The sequence below is a fragment of the Lissotriton helveticus genome, chromosome 6 (assembly GCF_964261635.1).
Source record: "Lissotriton helveticus chromosome 6, aLisHel1.1, whole genome shotgun sequence".
Lineage (NCBI taxonomy): Eukaryota > Metazoa > Chordata > Amphibia > Caudata > Salamandridae > Lissotriton > Lissotriton helveticus.
Genome location: NC_136067.1, coordinates 1949534893 through 1949555691, shown reverse-complemented (window position 1 = coordinate 1949555691; position 20799 = coordinate 1949534893). Strand labels below are relative to the sequence as shown.

The 20799-nt window shown below is 42.6% G+C and overlaps 1 protein-coding gene across 1 annotated transcript in view; it reads left to right on the top strand.

Annotated features, from left to right (window-relative positions):
• Nucleotides 1-240: 240 nt before the first annotated feature.
• LOC144761978 (cysteine-rich secretory protein 2-like) overlaps nucleotides 241-20799 on the top strand; it is an 88751-nt gene continuing 68192 nt past the window's right edge. The window contains exons 1-4 of the mRNA XM_078647147.1: nucleotides 241-329; nucleotides 6256-6320; nucleotides 9520-9633; nucleotides 12533-12623. Of these exons, the coding sequence (XP_078503273.1) occupies nucleotides 6258-6320; nucleotides 9520-9633; nucleotides 12533-12623 (268 nt within the window). The 5' untranslated portion in view covers nucleotides 241-329; nucleotides 6256-6257. The remainder of the gene's footprint in view (nucleotides 330-6255; nucleotides 6321-9519; nucleotides 9634-12532; nucleotides 12624-20799) is intronic.

The following is a 20799-nucleotide window of genomic DNA, read 5'->3' as shown; positions in this document are numbered from 1 at the left end:
CTATGGATTGCACTAAGACCAAAATGCCTGTTGCCCCCCTCCCCCCGGATCCTGGGGCCTTCCTGAATGGACAGAACTATCGTTTTGTGAGTCCTCCCTCTGTCAGCATAAAGAACAGCCCTTCTAAAACTGGGTTTGATTACATTGTTGCATTGTATTCTGTATTTTTATCCCTGTGGCCAAATTTAATGACCTCCTTACATAACCGGGAAATAACCAAACAGGAACTATCCTGGCTATAAAACTTCAGCAAACCCACTTCAGCAAACCATAGGAACAGAATCTTTCTGACCTACCAGACATCTCGCCACTGACCGGCCCATCAAACGGTGAGTAGTCATGTTTGCAAAGTTTTTAGTCATTTTCATTCCATTTTCGGTGGTGTTGTAAAGCGCTTGGCTACCCAAACAAGGGCTTCCGAGCGCTAACAGGCGACCCGAGTCCACGAAGAGCATCTGCTCTGGGTGGTGAAGTTAGACTTTATTTGCATTTACGGCAGAACTTCTGTGTAATACGCAGCGTTCAGCCCATATGAGAAAACCTTTTTTTTCGATTTAAGAAAAATAGACCAGTGGGGTTTTTAGTCAGATTTAATCCAACCTAATCAATTTTAAGGTGAGACCGTTATGTTCCTCTATTCAGAGCCGAATCTGCCTTTCACCAAAACGACAATTGTTCAATTTATCTCTTTATTTTATTTCCCATCGTTGTGCTCTGCTACATAATATAAGCAATTGGATTTAAAAAGTCGCTTACCAACCTTAAATGTTCACTCTGTTGAAAGAAGCTTGGAATAACCAATTAGTGACAGTTCAAATATTGTGTATTCTCATATTCGTATGATACGCCTATTACACATAACACATGCTATTATAGAAGTACACGAGTCCTGCATCTTTTAGTTCTGTTAAAAAAAAGAAAAAAAGTTACCTGAAGGTGTCCGATGACCTTTGATTTGCATCCAAGACTCATATACCCTGCTTGAAGGGAGAATCTAAAACTGCTTTTTGGCGCTGCTGATCGGCTGGGTCGATGCTGCCCCCTGCTGTCCCATTATGTGAATGATAGCTGAACAATTGCTTGCGTTTAAAATACATGTGTTTTATTCAGAAGGTTTTGTTTGACAAGCGAGCGTCAGGCTCCAGAGCTCTGCCTCTAGGCACTGACAACAGGACAGAAAACAAGAACCAAATGGGGACGATAGTGATTATAGAGTCAATGTAGTCAGGGCCATGGTAAGTAGACTGGAAGAGGGGACCAAATTATGCGGTATTGCCTACATTGTGATGCCAGAAAATGCAAATGATGATGTAAAATGCAGCATGCCGTGGCAGTATTATCTTGTAATTTTGTTAATTTAACACACATTGATTCTACAGGGATACCAACAGTAAGCAAAGATACAAAAGTTTCTTGTGAAAGAATAGTGAACATTCACCTGATCTTGTTAAAAGACTGTTTGCTAACAAATAATGCTTTTGATTTGCATTAAGCACACGAGCACTCTTTTAATAACAGTGCATATTTTAATTCCCACCATTAGTTGAGACCATTAGATGATCACGTGTGGTTACTACTGGTTGATTTGTTGATCTCTCAGCTAAATTTACTGCGACTGAAGATTGAAGGTGTTCTTCTTTTAGTAGTGTGAGCGATTAGCTACAATATACTTTAGTATTATTTTTGATTTTATAGGAACACTTATTAAACATCTTATTTCTGTGTTTTGGACGAATCCGCTAAGATGAAGCATTGCTCTGATCATTCCCACAGCCCTATGAGCCTGCGGCAATGCTGATACTGCTCAGGGTATCCAATATCTTTCTTTTATTTATTCAAAAGACTATTAGCTGAAAGTTTTTGCAATTTTCTTTAAAAACTCCCTGCCACTAAGTAGGTTACTGCTTGGAAAATTAGGCCCTCGTGTACAAGAGGCCTGCGCCGCCGGAGCGTCACTTTTTATGACGATCCGGTGACGCAGGCCTCAGAATCATTTCTATGAGTTGACGCAAAGCAAACCTGTGTGGCTGTGCATGACCTGACAGATATGGAGTAAGGCAAGGCAGTGCAAATCAATGCGTTGTATAACTCTGCGTCAAGGAGGCGTTCCATGGGCTTTGCTGTGGGTGCTCCCACTCAACACCAATGGATTTTGACACTGCTCCAGATTTACAACGTCACTTAAACCTGGGGCAGTGCCAAAAATGTACACCTCCCCAGAGCAGGTGTAACAAGTTGAAATGTGTACATTTCTCCTCGTTTTTCCCTCTATCCACGTGTGCTGCATTCTGCAGCACACACAGCATGAGGAAAGTGCCTCTCGTAATTGTTTTTGTGCAGGAAGGGGCACCAAAAACAACCATCCCAACAACACAGACAACTGTACACCATGGTGCAAGGGATCCTGTATTTAAACTTGGCCGCAAATTGTGCGCCAGCGCTGGTTGAAAGGAAAGGAATGCACTGTATCTTGTAAATATGGTGCTTTCCTGCCCTTTCGAATTGGCTTAGGGCAGGACAGTATAATGACTTGTGGTGCTTGCCTCTGCCAATTCTTTGTAATTAAGGCCCTGAGTTTTTTTTTTTAACTATACGTGCAGCTCTTCTGCAAATTAACTAAACCCACTTCTTCATTCCTTTAGGTTTCAAGATGGAATAATTCCAAGTTTCAAAGAATTCTATTCTCCAGGGCTCCTTCTTAATGGAATAAGATGCTCTACTTATGACTTTACAGACTCCAACACTCATGAGCCCTAAATACCCCAGCTAACGTTTACACTTACCCATCCGTAATCCGTTAAATTCCCTTACCTACTCTGCTACTCATCCATGAGTCTTGAGAATCCCTTACTACTTCTTACCCATCTAGAACATAAAAAAAACCTTATTACCACTTATCGTACCCACTTATAAAACCTAAAAACCCTTTCTGATCACTGAATACTAACATTTGGATACCACCCCTTATCACTACTAAACCCCAAACCTCTTTTTTTAAATGACACAAGTACATTTTTTAAACTATTAAAGTGGTAGGTAGATAGACAGATATATATTATGTAATTAAGAAAAAAATGAATACTTTAACAGTGTGGTAAAATGCTGCATTGCAGTAAGGTACCTAAAAATGGCCTGTGTGGCACTTACCTGCATGGTAAAGACTGTGTCATAAAGGCGTTACATGGTGATGGATTCGCGGTAAAGGTTACATTCCAATTGGAAGAGTAGTCAGGTCTTGACGGGTAGCTGAGATGGGAAACCGATCAGTGGACAATGTAGCAGCAGCGAATCACTGAGCTGTGCTTTATTATGTCTCCATTAAGACCAAAGAGAATATATGAACAAAATTGCAAAGCTTAATGTATAATGTATAGGAAGCAAAGGATAGATTAAGCAAAGGAAGGTACACTACAGGGGACACTTGCTGGACAGCATGTATACAGCATACAGGACTCTGAAATGTAATAGGAATGCATCAGGCAAGGATAACAGTGAAGGACCAAAAGTGATGCAGATCTGATGCCCGAAAATTATCTATCTATCTATCTATCTATCTATCTATCTATCTATCTATCTATCTATCTATCTATCTATCTATCTATCTATCTATCTATCTATCTATCTATCTATCTATCTATCTATCTATCTATCTATCTATCTATCGACCAAACCACCCATCCATCCATCCATCCAGCCATCCATCCATCCATCCATCCATCCATCCATCCACCCATCTATCTCTGACAAGCACACATAAGAATTCTAGCAGAAAGGTCGTACAAAAGAACGTTTATGGGTAATAGAAGGAATTACACAAACCAAAGCTGGTAATTGGTGTATTTTGCCAGGAGGCTATTTTGTGATGTGAAGACAAGGAGAAAATATCAGGCAGGTTACAGGGTAGTTTACCAGTGGACCTGTTCACAGATCGTGCAATGTTTGTCCTTAATTGTTCTTCAATTCCGAACTAATGAGATAGCTCCTTAGGCAGTAATTAACTTGATGAATGAGGGGTAGGCTTGAATCTCAGGAAGTGATGAGTTCCAGTGATGTTTCCTCTAGAAGATGGAAAGATCAGAATCTAGACATGGCATGCAGTGGTTTAGGTGGGACTGGAAAGTCCTTCTTGGAAGGTGGTAATTTGCATTACCTCCTGCTGTTCGGAGTGGGGTGTTGCCATCAGTGTTGTGTCACTAAAGTCATAGAGATTGTGAAAAATCCAAGTGTCACACAAAGAAAAAGTGTAGCAATTGAGCCACACCCATTCAACAGGAGAGTGGTAAGGGTGTAGTATATACTTCATGGTGCATTATGGAACACACTCTCGCAAATATTTTATTGAAGCCTGGTGTGGTAGCACACTGCCGTTTACAGATGGCCACTAAATTGTGACAGAACATAGTTCTGCTAATAAAAAAACCATATAGCGCAAAATGTGTAGAAAACGGGTTTCTGCAAATATTTGTCATTTGTGCATCACCAAGTGTTTTGAGCAATTTAAAATCTTTGTTTCAATAATGATTCAGAGATGAAAATGTGCTTCCTTTGTGCTTTCCCTGATGCCTTGAAATATTTTGTGCTGTTCTCTACAGGTATTTATTATTTTGTTGTATGCTGATGCAAAATGACAACCTACAGCCTTTCTTTTCACCCTCTCTGTACCCCAGTAAGATTGTCACATAGTTCACTTTAGAAAAAGTCAGCAGCATCATCTATGATTAAAGAAAAAACAACAATATGTCAGAAGACATAGGTTGACATTTGGCCCTCAGCTTTGAACGCACAGCAAATGTGAGAAGATAAAAACTAAGTTTGTCGGCATCTTATTTATTATACCTTTACATTCTGAACTCAATCATGGTAGTTTTGGGGGTAATGCAGCACCCTTACTCCCAGTGCCACTGAGCTGTAGTGTTTTTAATCTTTAAATGCACTGGCAATATTGCAGTCATTGAAGAGATGGGGTCCATGCTAGGTTGTGTGCAGGCAAGGTCTAAGCCATGTCTTGTGTGGTGAGCCCAGGACTCCATAGAAACAGGATGCACAGAGATGTCTCCTTTGGTCCACCAAAGCGTGACCTGGGGGACCATGAACTCAATGGTGCACAGAGGAGCTCTGGGAAGCACACTGTGTGTTTACATGTCAGAACCTGGGTGGTTTCTGTAGTGATGTGCTAGGTGGGAGTCTGTTCAATATGATGGCCAGTTGCATATCAATATTGCCATGTTCCCCAATGCAAGCAAGGAAAAGCAACCCCAAGTCCTAGTTTGTTAGTAAAATATAAATGTAATTGTATTAAGTGGGCACCTCACTGCCCGGTGTCATTGCACTTGATGCACTACTGACAGCTATCTGGTGGAAGCATACTACACTAGGACAGTGTGCAAAGCTGCTTAGTGACTACATGAGGAGAAGTGTGGCTCAATGGTTAGAGCAGGCAGACCTTGATGCAGAGCTCTGGCCAGGGACCAGGGTTCGATTCCTGCCTCTGCGGGTCTCCGGCTCATTAATTCCCCTGACTGGATATTCTCGCCTCAGTGCCTGTTCTGATCATGGGTCCCACGCTGCAACTCTGGGCAACAGCTTGCTTAGTCTCCACAACGGCCACAAAAGCGCTGGGATGCCTGGCTGCACCTGGGGGGTGCCCAGGAGTGGACATTTCCCAGGAAAGCCACAAAGGGTTCCTAAGCGGTATACGGACCGCACCGGGACACCTCCGGTGGAGGTAGCTGTGCGCTTTACAAATTCCGACATTTACATTTACATGCACTGCAGTCCAGAAATGTTAACCCACAGTCATGTGCATGCTTGGAATTCTGAGTTAATGTTTTCAATGGAAAAAGCAAAACTACAAATCCCAAAATACAACGTTCTGTTGGCAAAATAGCCAGGAGTGGTAAAATGAGTCACAAATGACATGTGGACATTTGCTACCTATGCTGCCGCGAGGCACATTCTGCATAATGTAGCCATTTCTTTCTTGTTGGTCACAGTGCTTCTTTTGGCATCTGCCAAACAGTCCATCTCCTGGGGGTGAAGCAGGTGGTAGTGGATGGGGGAGGGAGGGGGATGGGTGGGGAGAGGCTGTACAATAATTCACATATTCTATGGGATCTCGAATCAGTGAACACACATTACACATTATTCCAGTTTTTAACAATTTAAAGTATTTCCAATTAATGGACCACTGAACAGACACGGGCTACTTCAACTTGTAAATGTTAAACTAAACAAAAGAAACTGTTTCCTTTTCAGAAATGGACATGCAGCTGCAAGTCGCTGTGATCTTTGCAGTTGGACTGCATTGCTCTTCTGTCCGGGTAAGACAATTACACTTTATTGATGGTATAATCAGAGAATAGAAACACGTCAAAGCACATCCATGCTTTCATCTACTTGCAAAGGTATAGATGCAAATCACAGGGTTCGCAACCAGAAAAATAATTTTTATCTCGGTCCCCATGTTCTATACCACTGCAGTCACAAACCATTCATAAGTTACTCAGTGGCGGCTCCTCCGCTAAGGTGGAGGGGCGTCGCCCCATTGCTCACAGAGCAGTGAAAGAGGGAAAAATAAAATGATAATAACTGAACGTTATTTTCATTTTATTTTTGGTTGCTGCTGGGCTGGGTTAGGGTGGTGCTGGGGGCTCAGGGAGGAGGAGTGGACTATGCACACTAAGTGAGCATGACTGCTTGGCTGGACAAGCAGTCATGCGCACTTTCAATACTTGCCACCAGGTTGTAATGAACAGCCTGGGAGGGAATATGCGCATGCTCCCTGTCCCGATCTGAGCACCAATCCACGGCACACAGACATCACAACGCTGCACTGTGATTGGCTCCTGGGAGCCTGTGTGCCCAGGTGCTTCCTGCAGCTTCTTCCAGACTGGAATCAGGAAGAGCAGAGAAGCAGAGGGGAGATGCAGCCAGCAGTAAAGGTAAGTCTATTTAAAAAAAATATTTTCAAACCAGGCCCCGTCGTACCACCACACCCATTCCCTAGCCACCACTGGAGTGACCGACCTCGTGGTTAGGGTGGTGACTGATGTGAAGAGACAAAGGAGTCCCTGAAGGACTCTTTCCACCTTGTGAATCATGTCTGGGTCCTTGGTGTCTTCCTAAATGGGAAACATCTTTTAAGGTGGTACTTATAACTTTAATGGACACAGACTGCTTTAAAAAATGATTCTCGTTCCAGACAGAAAATACAGAGATGAATATCTGCTGTCTCTTGCTTGCTTCCATCCCAGCATCGGCATCCAGCCACGTGGGGTTGCAAAGTGAGACCTTCCTAATCATTATTAATTAGAAAGGTCATTTTGTGATCCCCCAAGAATGTACAATTTGCAATGCAACTTATCAGTACATAGGTTGCAACTCAAATTGCATTCCCATTTACAAATCAGTCAGTATGAAAATTGCACATCCCTGGTGTGCAAATGGGAATAATACATTAGGCCCTAGAAACACAGATTTAGAAATATACCGGAATAAATAACAGTTTCTTCCTTTAATTGGTAATATTTGCGATGTATGCTGTACCTTGGGAAACCTTCAATGCAAAGATAGTATTTAATGAATTTAAGAATTCATCATAAAATGTCTCTTGGCTCTGGATGAAAGAATTGCAGCCGCCATATGGAGTCATTCTACACTTAAAACAATGGGCCCCATTCATAAAGGTAAACTGAGGCAAAAGTCAAACTTTACGACTTTCGGTATTCACAAAGAGCATTTACGAGTAGAAGAGCTAGACTTTTGTCTCAGTTAAACTCAGTGGTTAATTTGTGAAAAAATAAGTGCCAGGGCTCTCATCAGGAGGCAACATCTGCCGCCTATAACAGAACTAACAAAAACTCTACGAGTGGGGAGAGAATGTGGCATAAGGGCCAGAGCTTCTGACTTTGGAGCTGATGAACCTGGTTTGAGTCTCGGTGTGGGCTCAACATCTTGTGATTCTGAGCAAACCCCTTAATCTCCCTTGGCCTACAAAAAATGAATGTGTCCTTAACTGGTGCTCATGAAAAGTGCACCTTTGGGTCAAGTTTGTGCTATAAGGATTAATTGCCGGTGCTGAGCACCGGAAACCACAGGCTCAAATTTAACACTGTTTAAACTTAAGTTTTGGCCTTAAAGTTTAACTTACACCAAAAGTCCTTTTATTAAACTACTACAAAATGTGTCAAGCCTATTTCCATTTGAGTGCTGCATACACAGAGCCAGAGTTGGGCTTGTGTCACTATATACACATGCTGTACACAGTTACATTTTTGACGAATGGTCATAATCACCAACCACATGAAGAAGGTGCCGGCATATCCTGGAAACTTGCAAAAAACGAAGGGCCTCATTTACAAGGCCCCTGCGCCACTAGAATGTAACTTTTAATGAAGCTCCGGTGGCACACATTGCAGTGCTATAATTACAAGGCCACATGAAACCACCCTGTTGGGGTTTTCATGGCCTTGTAGATATGGTGTGAGGCAACGCAGTGCAAGTCACTGCGTTGCCTCACACTGCGATAGGGAGCTGTGCCATGGCCGTTACGTGGCATTTTACACATTCCCAGATTTACAACGTTCTGTAAACATGGGAATGAGTCAAAAGCCTACGCTTCCCTAGGGGAGGCGTAGGGGATGATCAATGAGGAGAAATAACTTTACTTCTCCTCTTTTCTTCCTCTTTTTGTGTGTTCTGCATTCAGCAGCATATAGAAGGAGGAAACCCCCTCCTTTGATTGCTTATGTGCAGGAAGGCATCCCTTCCTGCACAAAAACAATCATCCCTATAACGCAGACACCCTTGCACCAAGCCTGCATTGGCGATTAGCAGCCAATTTAGCGCCAGCACAGGAAAAGAGCCCAGGAATGCGCCCTATCTGATAGCATTACTGCTCTTTTCTTTTGCCGTAGGGCAGTGCAGCAGGAAGGCTTATAGTGCTGTCCTATGACAAAATATTGCAAATGAGGCCTAAAGTTGCACCCCGGTCATCCTTATGATTTGTGGATAAACACATATGCTGTGTGTATTTACCTATTGAATATAGTATGATTATTTTGGACGTTATTATCATAAATATTAGATAATCAAGTGTCACCATGTGTCCATAGTGACATCCCTGTATATCGGGCACACCTTTAGTTCTCGTAGAATGAGAATAAGCACCCAACCTTATTATCTTTGAAAATACAACTTTTTACAAACATTTGAAAAAAGCTGTGCGCCCCCTGCTCTTGAACTTTATCATAAATATTAGAACACTGCAATATTTCAAGCTCCACTGAAGACAAAGAATTTCCTTTGGGTTAATAATTGGTGGTATAGCCCTTCTGCTCCAACATTCCAATGCTTGACTTTCTCTTCCCTACTGTTCATCTTAACACATTCCAACCTCAGTGGGGAATGTTCTTATAGCCTTATAGACCTTCACCTTTTGACTATATCAATTGCTAGCCCCCTAGCTGATGATGATCTTTCTCTGCAAAGACAATTATTTTTCCTGATTATATTTGACAGGGCCTAGACTCTAACCTGGATACTGGTTATGGCAATGTTCAAAATGTGATCTGCGACACGCACAATAAATGCCGCCGAAACGCCGACCCATCTGCCAGCGACATGCAAAAATTGGTAAGTGCCATTGTACATTTTCTTTTTGATTAAATCTTTTCCTTTGCATTTTCTTTACAGCATCTTTGAACAGGACGAGTACACATTTTCATGCAAACTTGTTCAAGTATTCTGAATATTAATTTACGTTTATTTCCACATTTCAAAACATGGAGGGAATGCTAATTTCATGGCACAAAAAAAACCTCATTTTCATATTTTAACCTTAATCGAGTTCAGAAAGCTTTCAGCCCAAAATTTCTATTAATCATCTTCTGCCTATATTTGAGTGCCAGATGAAGTAAACCAGCAGACTGGAACTTGAATCATGAGTAGTTTATTCACAGGAGAAACAGCTTATACATCCACCAACATAGGAAGCCAGCTTCATCTGAACAACTCCCACATACAGAATGCTAAACACTCAATGTAACATAACAATTCTAATAGAACATTCTACAAAGGAATACTACACCAGATATCTCATGTTCTAGGTTTTCCAAAAGTTGTTCTAATTGTACCACAACCAGAGTTAGACGTGATGTAAAGTTTAATGGTAATGTAAAATCATTTTAAAATTAGGAGATACCAGATCCTGTCTGAGGCTACTCCTCTGGTGAAAACTGACTCTACCATATTTTCTCTATAGGAAAGAGACCCCTTCAGCAGATGATTTAACCCATCCTTTACAAACTGGAGAATTTCCTGTTAACAATCAAGTCTAATGTAGCCTCCATTTGGTTCTCTGTATCCACTGCAGGCTCAGGTTAAATCAAGCTTTTGTATTCACTACACATGTGCTGTGTTAGTGAATCTGACTATCTTTTCCCCACTCGCTTTTTCCTTACAGGCCCAGATGTGGGTCTATACCTCACCTCACTGATGATGCACTCAGAGTAATTAACAGAGTGTCAGATTAATTCAAGCACTTCCACTCATTATTTTCTCCTTTTCCATGTATTGCTGTGAGGCAAAATAGAGCATGGATGGCAGGCTTTATGCAGGACAGAAAAAAACATTTCTTCAGGGATTTGATTGGTTATTTTAGAAGAGATTCCATAGTCTTAAAAAACAATGTATGTCACACCTAGAAGAACTTAGATATGCTAGTGAGGCTCATAAGCCAACAGTTCGATTAAATCAGATGCTCCTTTCTTCTAGTGCAATGCAACCATATCTGACTGACTATGGAACTGGGTGTGATAGATTTGTACTTACATGCTTTAAACTAGATTTTATTTATCAACTAGAATCGTTTCCCACGACAAATGACTGGTTTGAAAATGTATCACTTTGTCCCTGTGACGGATTCTCTTCCCGATTGACAATCCATGTTGTTTTATTCTGTAAATATTATCGGGATCAAAGAAAAAGGTGGATCCTTCCTATTTTAAAAATTTGGGGCCTCAGACAATGTCGGCCTGCCTATCTCGCATTGCAGCTATTGGATAGTTAATGTTACACAAGAAACATTGCACTATTTTTAAAAGTGGTAATTACATCTAGGAAACAACTCTGAATTTTAATACACTGTCTTTTTTGTATAACCCGTTTTTCGGAATTGAGTCTCATATTGAGAAACGTTTTTGTTTGCTCTACTAATAATGAATTCAAATAGAGTGTTTTACGCTATGCTTTTATAGTTTTGTAATTCAAAAATGAAAATAGAATAAAGCAATTTTGAATTGAATTGAGTCTTATAGTAAACTCTAATAAAGCTATACACCTGTTTTTATGAAAGCATGTTCTCTGCAAGGTATATATTTAACTCCGAAATTCTATGAGTTAATGTATGAGATGCAGACAGCACCAGTCAGCAGGGTCATCACAAGGAGTCCCAGAGGGGATATTATGGTCCAGGCCCCAGTCCTCTGCATAACCCCCATGCTGCTGCTCCAAAAAATCTATTCATTTATTTAAAAAACAAGCCTTGCTGTTCATCATTAATTGTGAGACTTCTATCACAGCATTCTGCAGGGAGGCTCCACGTGATGTAAAAAATATAACACTAGGTTGGCTTTTTTATACTTTGGTTTAGGTTCTTATGCCACTTGGCATTTCCACAAGAAGTGGTCCTCACATGTAGTTTTATACTCAGGCCCAACAAAAACATCTGAGAAACCTGGAAATTGGAAATCAGTAGCTGCAACGACGAACCCCTGTTTCCAAGCTGTGAAGTCACCCCTACAGACATCAATTTCGACAATTCTCGCTTTTCTACTACTGCACAGTGGTCATGACAGGGTTCCACTGTGATCATACCAGTGCAATTTTCACCACCTGCACTTTGTGGAGAAAGAGTAGCAGCTGGAAACCTGCTTCAGAGCGCTGAGCGGAAAGAAGCCGCTATTCAGCGCCACTGTCTCTCCTGGTGCAATAGGAGCTGTTTAATCCAGTGTTTTGTGGATGGATAATTGTGTGGCAAAGAATAAACCTTGGGGTAGCTTGAAGATGTCTGCATGTACTTTAGATTTTCTATCGTTGGTTTTCTGCAGTTTATGATAAAAGCATTCTTCAGTTTTTGTTGCCTAAAACTAGCTTTCAAAATCTGTATGTACCATTGCCACCCTAGCTTAAAAAGTACTGAGCAATCGTTAACCTTAAGATTTTTTATAGCATTTAGGGGTATATTTACAAAAGAATGTCAGAGCACGGCTTACACCAAATTTGGCAACGCGCGCTCCAACATTTTTTAAATGCATGGATGCGCCATATTCACAAGAATACAACACACCCCTGTATTTCCCCTAGCGCTACGCCACCAGATCATCGGAAAAAGTGACACTCTGGTGGCGAATGGGGCTTGTAAATATGCCCCCCAGTTTCTCTATTCCAAGACAAGAATTCCATAATGTGATACAGAAGGAAATATTTTGTTTTACAATCATCATCAAAGGGTTTTTATTATGATTCATTGCAGGTGTGGAACAAGGAGGCTGCTGCTAACGCTAAAAGGGTTGCCGACAAATGCATTTTTGAACACAGTTCTGAAGCAGAAAGGAAAATTAGCAGTAAGTTTATAGTCAAAGATATTCTACATGGGGGTATTCAATAAATGTCTCATATTAGAACATTGTGATTCTGAGATCTCCATTCGAGAGACTGAAGTGGCAGTGACAATTTACACTTGTGGAAGTTCACTGCCATCAGCATCCCAGCACCTTAATCTACAGCCTCACCCCCTCTCTCTATCTCTCTGTCTCTCTCGCTCTCTCCCTCTCTCTCTCTCGCGATGGAGTGTGAGAAGCTGAAGTTATGGTTGCGGCAATCAAAAGGAGGCTCTCAACTCTGTCTTCCCACTGTTCCTGCTGACACTGTGAGGCAGTGACAGCCTAGGAGAAGGGAGTTAGGTCTTCCTTCCACTGTTCCTGCTGACACTGTGAGGCAGTGACAGCCTGGGAGAAGGGAGTTAGGCCTCAGGCAGCGTGAGGCCTCTTTGAACATTTGTGCTGTGGCATTTTTTGGTTTCCAGTCTAACCTGCTTCTTACATCACTACTTGTAAATACTGCCTTGGATGTGTGTGGCCCATGCACAGTCCAACAGCAACTATTGTTCTTTAACATTAGGAGCAAGGAGAAGCTTCTGGGATGGGAAACAGGTGCTGATGCTAGATCTTAACATACTAACACAACATTCACCATCACACACCAACAAGTGTCAGCTGAGACTACTTTTGGCCCCCTAAGCTATTAGAGTGGCTTGAGCAGCAGATATCAGTTATTTTTATGAATATTGAATTAATAAACAACTGTTGTGCTAATCTCTAAATTAGACAACCAGCGCCACCATTTGGCAGACTGTCATAGGTGCTGGCAATTAAATTGCTGGTGCCAAAGAACGGAAACCAAAACCTCAAATTAAGCCCCGATGGTGTGCCCAAGACATACTTGAATGCTACTGAGCATGACTGATGGAAAGTGGATTATTAGTAGTGGTAAATAGGAATCTAACACTGGTAATAAGGCCACTAACACAGTCTAGGGCTCAGAATGGGTCTCAATAAATTATTCCGATGCTCAACCCTGGGCAGGGGCAACACAAACAATTTACAAAAGTATTGTAGAAGGCTGCAGGGTACACATCAGCCCCCCCCCTGGAAAGTTAAAAACACTGTATGTCTCCTGGGTTGCTGATTGCACAACGAGGACAATTTAAAAAACAAAGCCAATGCAGGGCTTTATGTGGATCTACCGGGAATGGAGCAGTGAACATTCCATGATATTATCCGCCCCACCGCTTCAATAGTGAAGCAGTGAGGTAGTAACTCTTTTTTTTCTTTTTTTATAGTAATGAGTTTTTATTTATTTTTGAAGGGTGCCCCGGTCCCACCCAGGGCACTGACAACTCCAGATGTTGGGGACCAGATGGGGAGGCTAAGGCTCTCGAGGCTCGCTGCTATCCCTGCAACCACCCGACCTGGCTGCTGGTGAGAGCCAGATGCATTTATTTGCTCCGGTGCAGCTGGGACCACCTTTTCTTTCTGCTCCCGCCGGTGGTGGTAGCAATCTAGTGTTTTCAGCCGACACTCTCGCAGGTAGAGAGCAACCGTGCACCTGGGAATGGGGTCCCCAGGACATTGTTTTACATCAGTCCCTGGAGGATAAGGGTCTCTGGGAGCATAACACAGCTCCGGGAGAGGGAATCCATACCCCTCCCCAAAGTCTTTTGCTTCAGGCCCCAGGGGATGGGGTCCTTGTGGACATTACGTTGCTCGTTTGGGGAGGCACGCTCCCTCCTCAAATAAATATGTGGCACAGGAGTGGAGCCGCATGCCCCTCTACCATGAAAAGATGCACTGACCCACTGGGCCCTGGCCCTTCCTGGGAGGCTTCTAATATGAATTTTAAAAAGTTTGCAATGGGACCACGGTACTACCATGGTACCTCAAAAACTAAAAAATCAATTCTTTGCCCAGAGGGGCACCCCACCAGGCCTTAGCGGCCAGGGTATAACTAACCTCCACCCATACAACCTATTTTTTTTAGGCCATTGGGGCATGAGTCCCCAGGTCCTACAATGGCTACTGCTACATCTTTGTAGAGGTTGATGGCAGTCAATCAGATTGTTATGTTTTTTTGATCTTCCGGCCAAGGTACTCCCGCGTCTCTAGATATACATTCATTTTGATCCTTCATTTCAACAAAGCTACTATATGGATTTACACCAAATCACAAAATGGATGCTTTCTGGGTAAAGATCTAGCTTTCTGCAAAATGTGGTGTCGTTCCATTCAGCCGTTTTAGCTGCAGTGCTACTCAATTTTTCTATGGGCAATTGCACGGAAAAAAAACCTTTTAGGACTCTGCCTTTTTCCTTAGGCCTCACTTGACAGATCAGGCTGAAACTTTCCAGGAAGGGCCAGAGTTAACTTTTTCTGAGAAATCGTTTGTGAAGATTCATCAAAAGTCACCAATGTTTCTAGCGAACCAAAGAACCAATTTCCTTTGGAAACTCAGGGGCCCATTAGGGTGTCCCAACGTAAAACAGGACTGCCCGCCATAAGGGTTGCGGTCCCGTGGAGGGCATTAGGATGCGCCCGCCACATTGGCGGGCGAATCCCGCATTTTTAACATTGCGGCGGGCGGTGCTAAAAGCCCCGCTGCCGCGATGCTGAAAATGCACATTGTGCACTTCAATGCACAACGTGACAGGCACCATGCGGTGCCTGTCACGTTGTACAGTGAAGTGCAGGGGGGTACCATAGGTACCCCCATGTGCACCCCTCACCCCCGGAGTCCCTGGGGACAAGACATTCCTGCACGTCTTTCCGTGGCGGCAACGGCCATGGAAAAGCATGTCCCCGCCTTCACCCTAATATGGATGGCGGTGTCTAACAGACACCGCCACCATATGAAACTCTTTTCCGCCCGGTCAACTCCTTGACCAGGCGGAAAAGCGGCGGACGGTCTTTCTGTCTGCCGCGGTCCCCCCTGCCGTAGTAATATGGCGGGGGGAAATGGGTGGCGGGTGGGGAAGGATGTCGGGCAGATCGCCAGCGCGCGCATGGCGGTGGCAATCCACACGACATCCTAATGGGGCCCTCAGTCTTAACTATAACTATATGGTTACATCACTCATGAAATGTTCTATGACATTCTTGATAACATCACTGCAACATCTGCAGCAACATCATTGATAGTTATGTGGTTTTGTTGGTTTAAAATGGTATATTTTAACTGACATTTTCACCTAACTACAACATCTCTGTGTTATATAAGATGCCTGTGTATGTTTAAACCTGTAGTGTGGATGTAACCATGGTATTGGAATGAGGCTATGCCATCTAGAATGCCTAGAAACTCTGTAATTAGCATCTCTGGTCAGCAGCTGATGGGAGCGACGGATGGGAAACTTCATGGAGAATAAACCTGTTTTACGTTACTATCACCTGGCTCCTGTACTTCATATATAAAAGTCTACCTTGTTTCACTGGCGATGAGGATGGGATGTGTTACCCAATACATTAGAAAGCAGGTGAAGCGTCCTAACATCACATGTGCCCAGGATCAAGCCTTTAATATATCCATGACCAACGCTGCGCTGATCCTCTGTTACAGGATTTCATTGGACACTGCTGGTTCATGTTTGGAGTTATTCTTCTCTATTAGGCGTTGGGTGCATTTGTATATCTACCTAGTGTTTCCTTATCTTGGATGGTTTGATTACAGCTGTTAGGGCCAGAGCTGTGTGTGGCATGTGATTTTATTGCTGACCAGGAGGCTTGTTAACAGGCTGGTTAGCAGAAGGAGGCGGAGGTATTTTCACGTTAAAAGGCGACATCTTCAACAACAACGCATATGTTTTTCATGTGTGCGCGTATGAAGCCGTTGTCTGCAACTTTCTTTCATGCGTTGGAGCACATGCACATGTTTGAAAATCAACTCATGTGATCTACAGGGCGGAGAAGAAGGGCTATTGTTTGTCGTCATCGTCGTCTCGCAGGTCTGTGGTCCTTTGTGGCCCACGAATAATCTTGTGGGGAAGTCCTCGTCCTTCTTCTCGAGCTCCATTGTCTGGCGCCTGACGTCCTCTCTCAGTGTTCTCTCCCTTTTCATGATGCTGAGCAGCACGGAAGTGCCTCAGAAAATGTCACACGTGCGTCATCACGCGACGCACATGGCAGCCATCTTGCTGTAGTACGTTGTGGGAGAATCCAGGACGTTATCACAGTGTCAGTGACTCGCACACTATGTGTGGCAGGCGTATTAGGCAGGGCATCGGTGAAGCGTTTCTGTCAGTGACATTCACAATTGTGTGTCACGCGCACCCTTTCAACTGTGTGCCTTTCTCGTCAGTGACATGCACACTACTACCGGACCGCACATCTGGAGATTTGTCATTTACTTTGCATTGGCTGCCTGGCGTTGCCTGCATGTTCTGGAGACTGCAACACAATGGGCACAGTTTTATTCCCATTGGAATAATTATTTTACATTGTCATATTATATTGTCATTATTCTTGCATTGGTTTTTTCCCTGCCATATCACATTTTAAGGTTTAATATTGCTTATTTGGAAGGTCTTATATTGTACCAATGTGTTAACCTCTTGTTTGCAGGCTTTGAGGGACATATATAGGATGCAGAATTCCTCTGTGGGAGCTTTCATCTGTACTTGTAGATTCAATTTATTTTCCGCATATATTTTCAAGGCATGCACTATGCAACAGAGCCACATTTTTTTACATCCCCTGGCGATACACCTACTAAGTGGTAGAAATTGCGTAAAGTGTTTGAAAGATATTCCAAGGTGCGTGGGGCATCACTGAGTTCAGAAAGAAAGACTGCGTTGCTTCTGCACTGTTTAGTCTCAGAAGGGCAAGAAGTTTTTGATCACTTGCCGGAGGTTTTGGGTGAAGATTTGAGTGAGTATGAAGGATGTATTGCTAAATTGGATAGGCACTACCTGCCAACAGTCACAACCATCCTCGAACATTAACATTTTGGTTATAGGAACCAGGTAGAAGGGGAAACCGTGGAAAATTATATAACATGTTTAAGTAAATTGACCTTGACATGTAAGTTTGGTTCCTTAGTGGATGAGTGCATAAGGGACCAATTTATGTTGGGATACAATATTGAATGGGTGGGAGAGGAGCTGTGGCAGAAGGATGAACCTTTTCTGGATGATGTCCTCCTCGTTGTTAAAAAGATAGAACATTGCATGAAGTGTATTGAGGTCATAAAAAAGGAAGAGGAGAAAAGAAATTCAGTGCATGTAGTTAAGCACATGGAAAATAAGCAGGACAAAAGGAAATATGTTGACAATAGGGTCAAAAAGAAAAGTATGTTCCAAGGCAAATGCTTTTGTTGTGGAAAGACAGAGCACTTAGCCAATGATAGACTATGTCCAGCAAGTAAGACTACCTGCAGCAATTACAAAAAGTAAGGGCACTCTGCCACTGTTTGCAAAGGAAAAGCATTCAAGGGGAAGGTGAGCAGCAAAATCAAGGATAGGTGTGATTCTTCAAGTGATGAGGACACAGATGTGGAGTGTGGGCAGATTATTCTGCAAGTAAGTGGAAATTAAAGTAGCAGCCGGTTGGATGAGGTGAAACAACTTGTGTCTTGTTCGATTCTGGGGCCAAGTTCACCATTGTTTCCAGGGAATTTCACTTAAAGAAATCATGGAGAAGACTAGGCCTGGACATGAAATACTGTTCTATTCTACTCGCTGAGGTTTTCCCACTTCGTGCTCCGTGTAGTGTGCAGAGTTCTGAAAAACTCCGCTCACCGTATTTGAGCAACATTTGTTCCTCGCTTGTGCTCCTTAACGTTGAGTTGGTGAGTGCGAGCAATGAAAATCTCACTCCAGTCTACCACCCTGTGAGATTTCTCACCGTGGGAGGTTGCGGATGGCCGCTACTGCTTGCATAGAGAAATTGCGATTCTCCTATTACCATGACTAGAGAATCTGGATTTCATTAAAGACACGGAGGCTGACATTATGCATTATTCTTTTAATGCAGTCCATGTAGCCGCCGACATCACAATATTAAAAGGTTCCAGAATAGAACATTAGCAACACATAAAAAGGCATGAGCCATCAACAATCTGCCTCTTTTAAATGTGGAGGAAAATAAGTTCATGAAACTTGAAACTTCTAATCTTCAAAACGATCTTCTGTTAAACTTCTAAACTTCAAAACGATCTTCTGAGGAGGGAGAACGAAGGTAAAACCAAAGGCCTCATGACTCGCAGTTAAGAAGGGTTACCTGAAAAGAGAGAAAAGTAAATACCTCCTGCACGTAGCAAAAAGTGTAAAATGTATCTAGCTAATAGAAGAAGTCAGAAAAGATCCAAGTACAGTTTAAAAAAGTATATTTATTTCCTGTAATTAAAAGAACATGAATTCATTGTAAGACCACCAAAGGGTGGGATGGGAGAGATAATGTCAGCCTCCGTGTCTTTAATGAAATCCAGATTCTCTAGTCATGGTAATAGGAGAATCGCAATTTCATTACAAGAACAAAGGCTACATTATGCAGGTTGGTAGCTTTGTAAAACTATGTTAGACATATGTTCAATAGGTTTGCAATAGTGATGTGCAAAGGTGCTAGCAATTGACCAGTCAGCCGCTTTGAGAATGTCATCCAACTTACCTCCAGACCAGAGAGATTTACTGGCCAAAGCACCTCTAAGGGAGTGAGCTTGAAATTTCTTTAAGTCAATACCTGCTAAATTCATAACAGTCTTAACCCATCTAGAAATAGAGGTCGAGGTTATACCTTTGTGTGGGTTAACAAAGGATATAAGTAATTGGTTTACAACCTGGGGGCGAAGAGCAAACATTCTGCGATCATACTCTCTCATGCAGTCCACAACTCAAAGTTTTGGGCATAAATCAAAACGTGGGTAAAAGGTTGAATCAGACATAGTCTTTGTTCTTCTATAAATCTCAAATTTTACACCGAACATGTTATAAGATCTATTCGTAATCTCCAGGATTTTGACACCAGAGAACCTTCTGCATGAAATTAGGCATAGTAGAGTAGCCATCTTAATGGAAAGATTTTTTCTATTTAGGAGAGTATTAACAGGCCAGTTATTGAAAAGATCAAGGATTAGCTTGAGATCCCAGAGACTTTCATATTTAGGTTTAGGAGGTCTTCTTAAACTAATGCTTTTCATCACTCTGCAATCAATGACATTTTTACCTACCGTTTGACCATTGACAAGGACACAGCCAGCAGAAATAGCCAATCTATGCAATTGATAGTTCTATAGCTGAGACCTCTTTCAAATTGTTCAACAAGGAAGTTAACTATGTCAACAATAGTTGCCTCCAAGGAATCCTGGTTCCTTTCCAGGCACCAATGTACCCAGATTCTCCATATGTTGTTATATCTGTAGTGAGTGCCTGGGGCCCAAGACTCTCCGAGGAGAGTTGCAGCTGTTATCGAAAGTCCTTAGATTTCATTGGTATTCCTGACACTCTCCAGGCAAGAAGGGTTAAACTCCCACTCTGAATTAGGGGATGACCTCCTCCGTCTACGTCTGTAAGTATATTCTCTAGGGTAGTAATTAAGAAGGGGGGATTGCAAACTAGTTTTAGAGTGGTCAGGAACCATGCCTGAGATGGCCAAAAAGGAATTAGTAGGACAAGGAAGCACTGATCCTGTCTCACTTTTTGAAGAACTCTCTGAATCATGGCAAAAGGAGGGAACGCGTAAGCTTTGGCTTCTTTCCAGGACTGTAGGAAGGCATTGACCGCCAGAGCACCGGGTCGGGCATCCAGCTGAAGTAGTTCTCCAATTGAAAAGTTAGTCTGCTCACAAATAAGTCTATCTCTAGGGGACCCCAGATCTTGTTCAAGGTTCTGAACACAGAAACATTGAGTTTCCAATTGGTGTGATCTAACAGGAATCTTGAGTTCCAGTCTGCAGAGATGTTCGATTCGCCCGAGAGGTATTCCACTTTGAGTGCGATCTTGTGTTCCAGACAGAAAATCCATAGTGTCGTTGCTAGATTCGAGAGGTCTGCAGATTTGATGCCTCCCAGACGATCTATATAGGCTACAGCGGAAAATGTTGTCCATCTTTAGAAAAGACTGACCTCCCTTGGAGAGAATGTTTGAACCTCATCAAGGCGTAAAGGCCAGCTGTTAGTTCCAAATAATTTATGTGGTCAGAGGATTTTTCTTGCGACCAGATACCACCAGTGTTCTGATTGAGAAGGCAAGCTCCC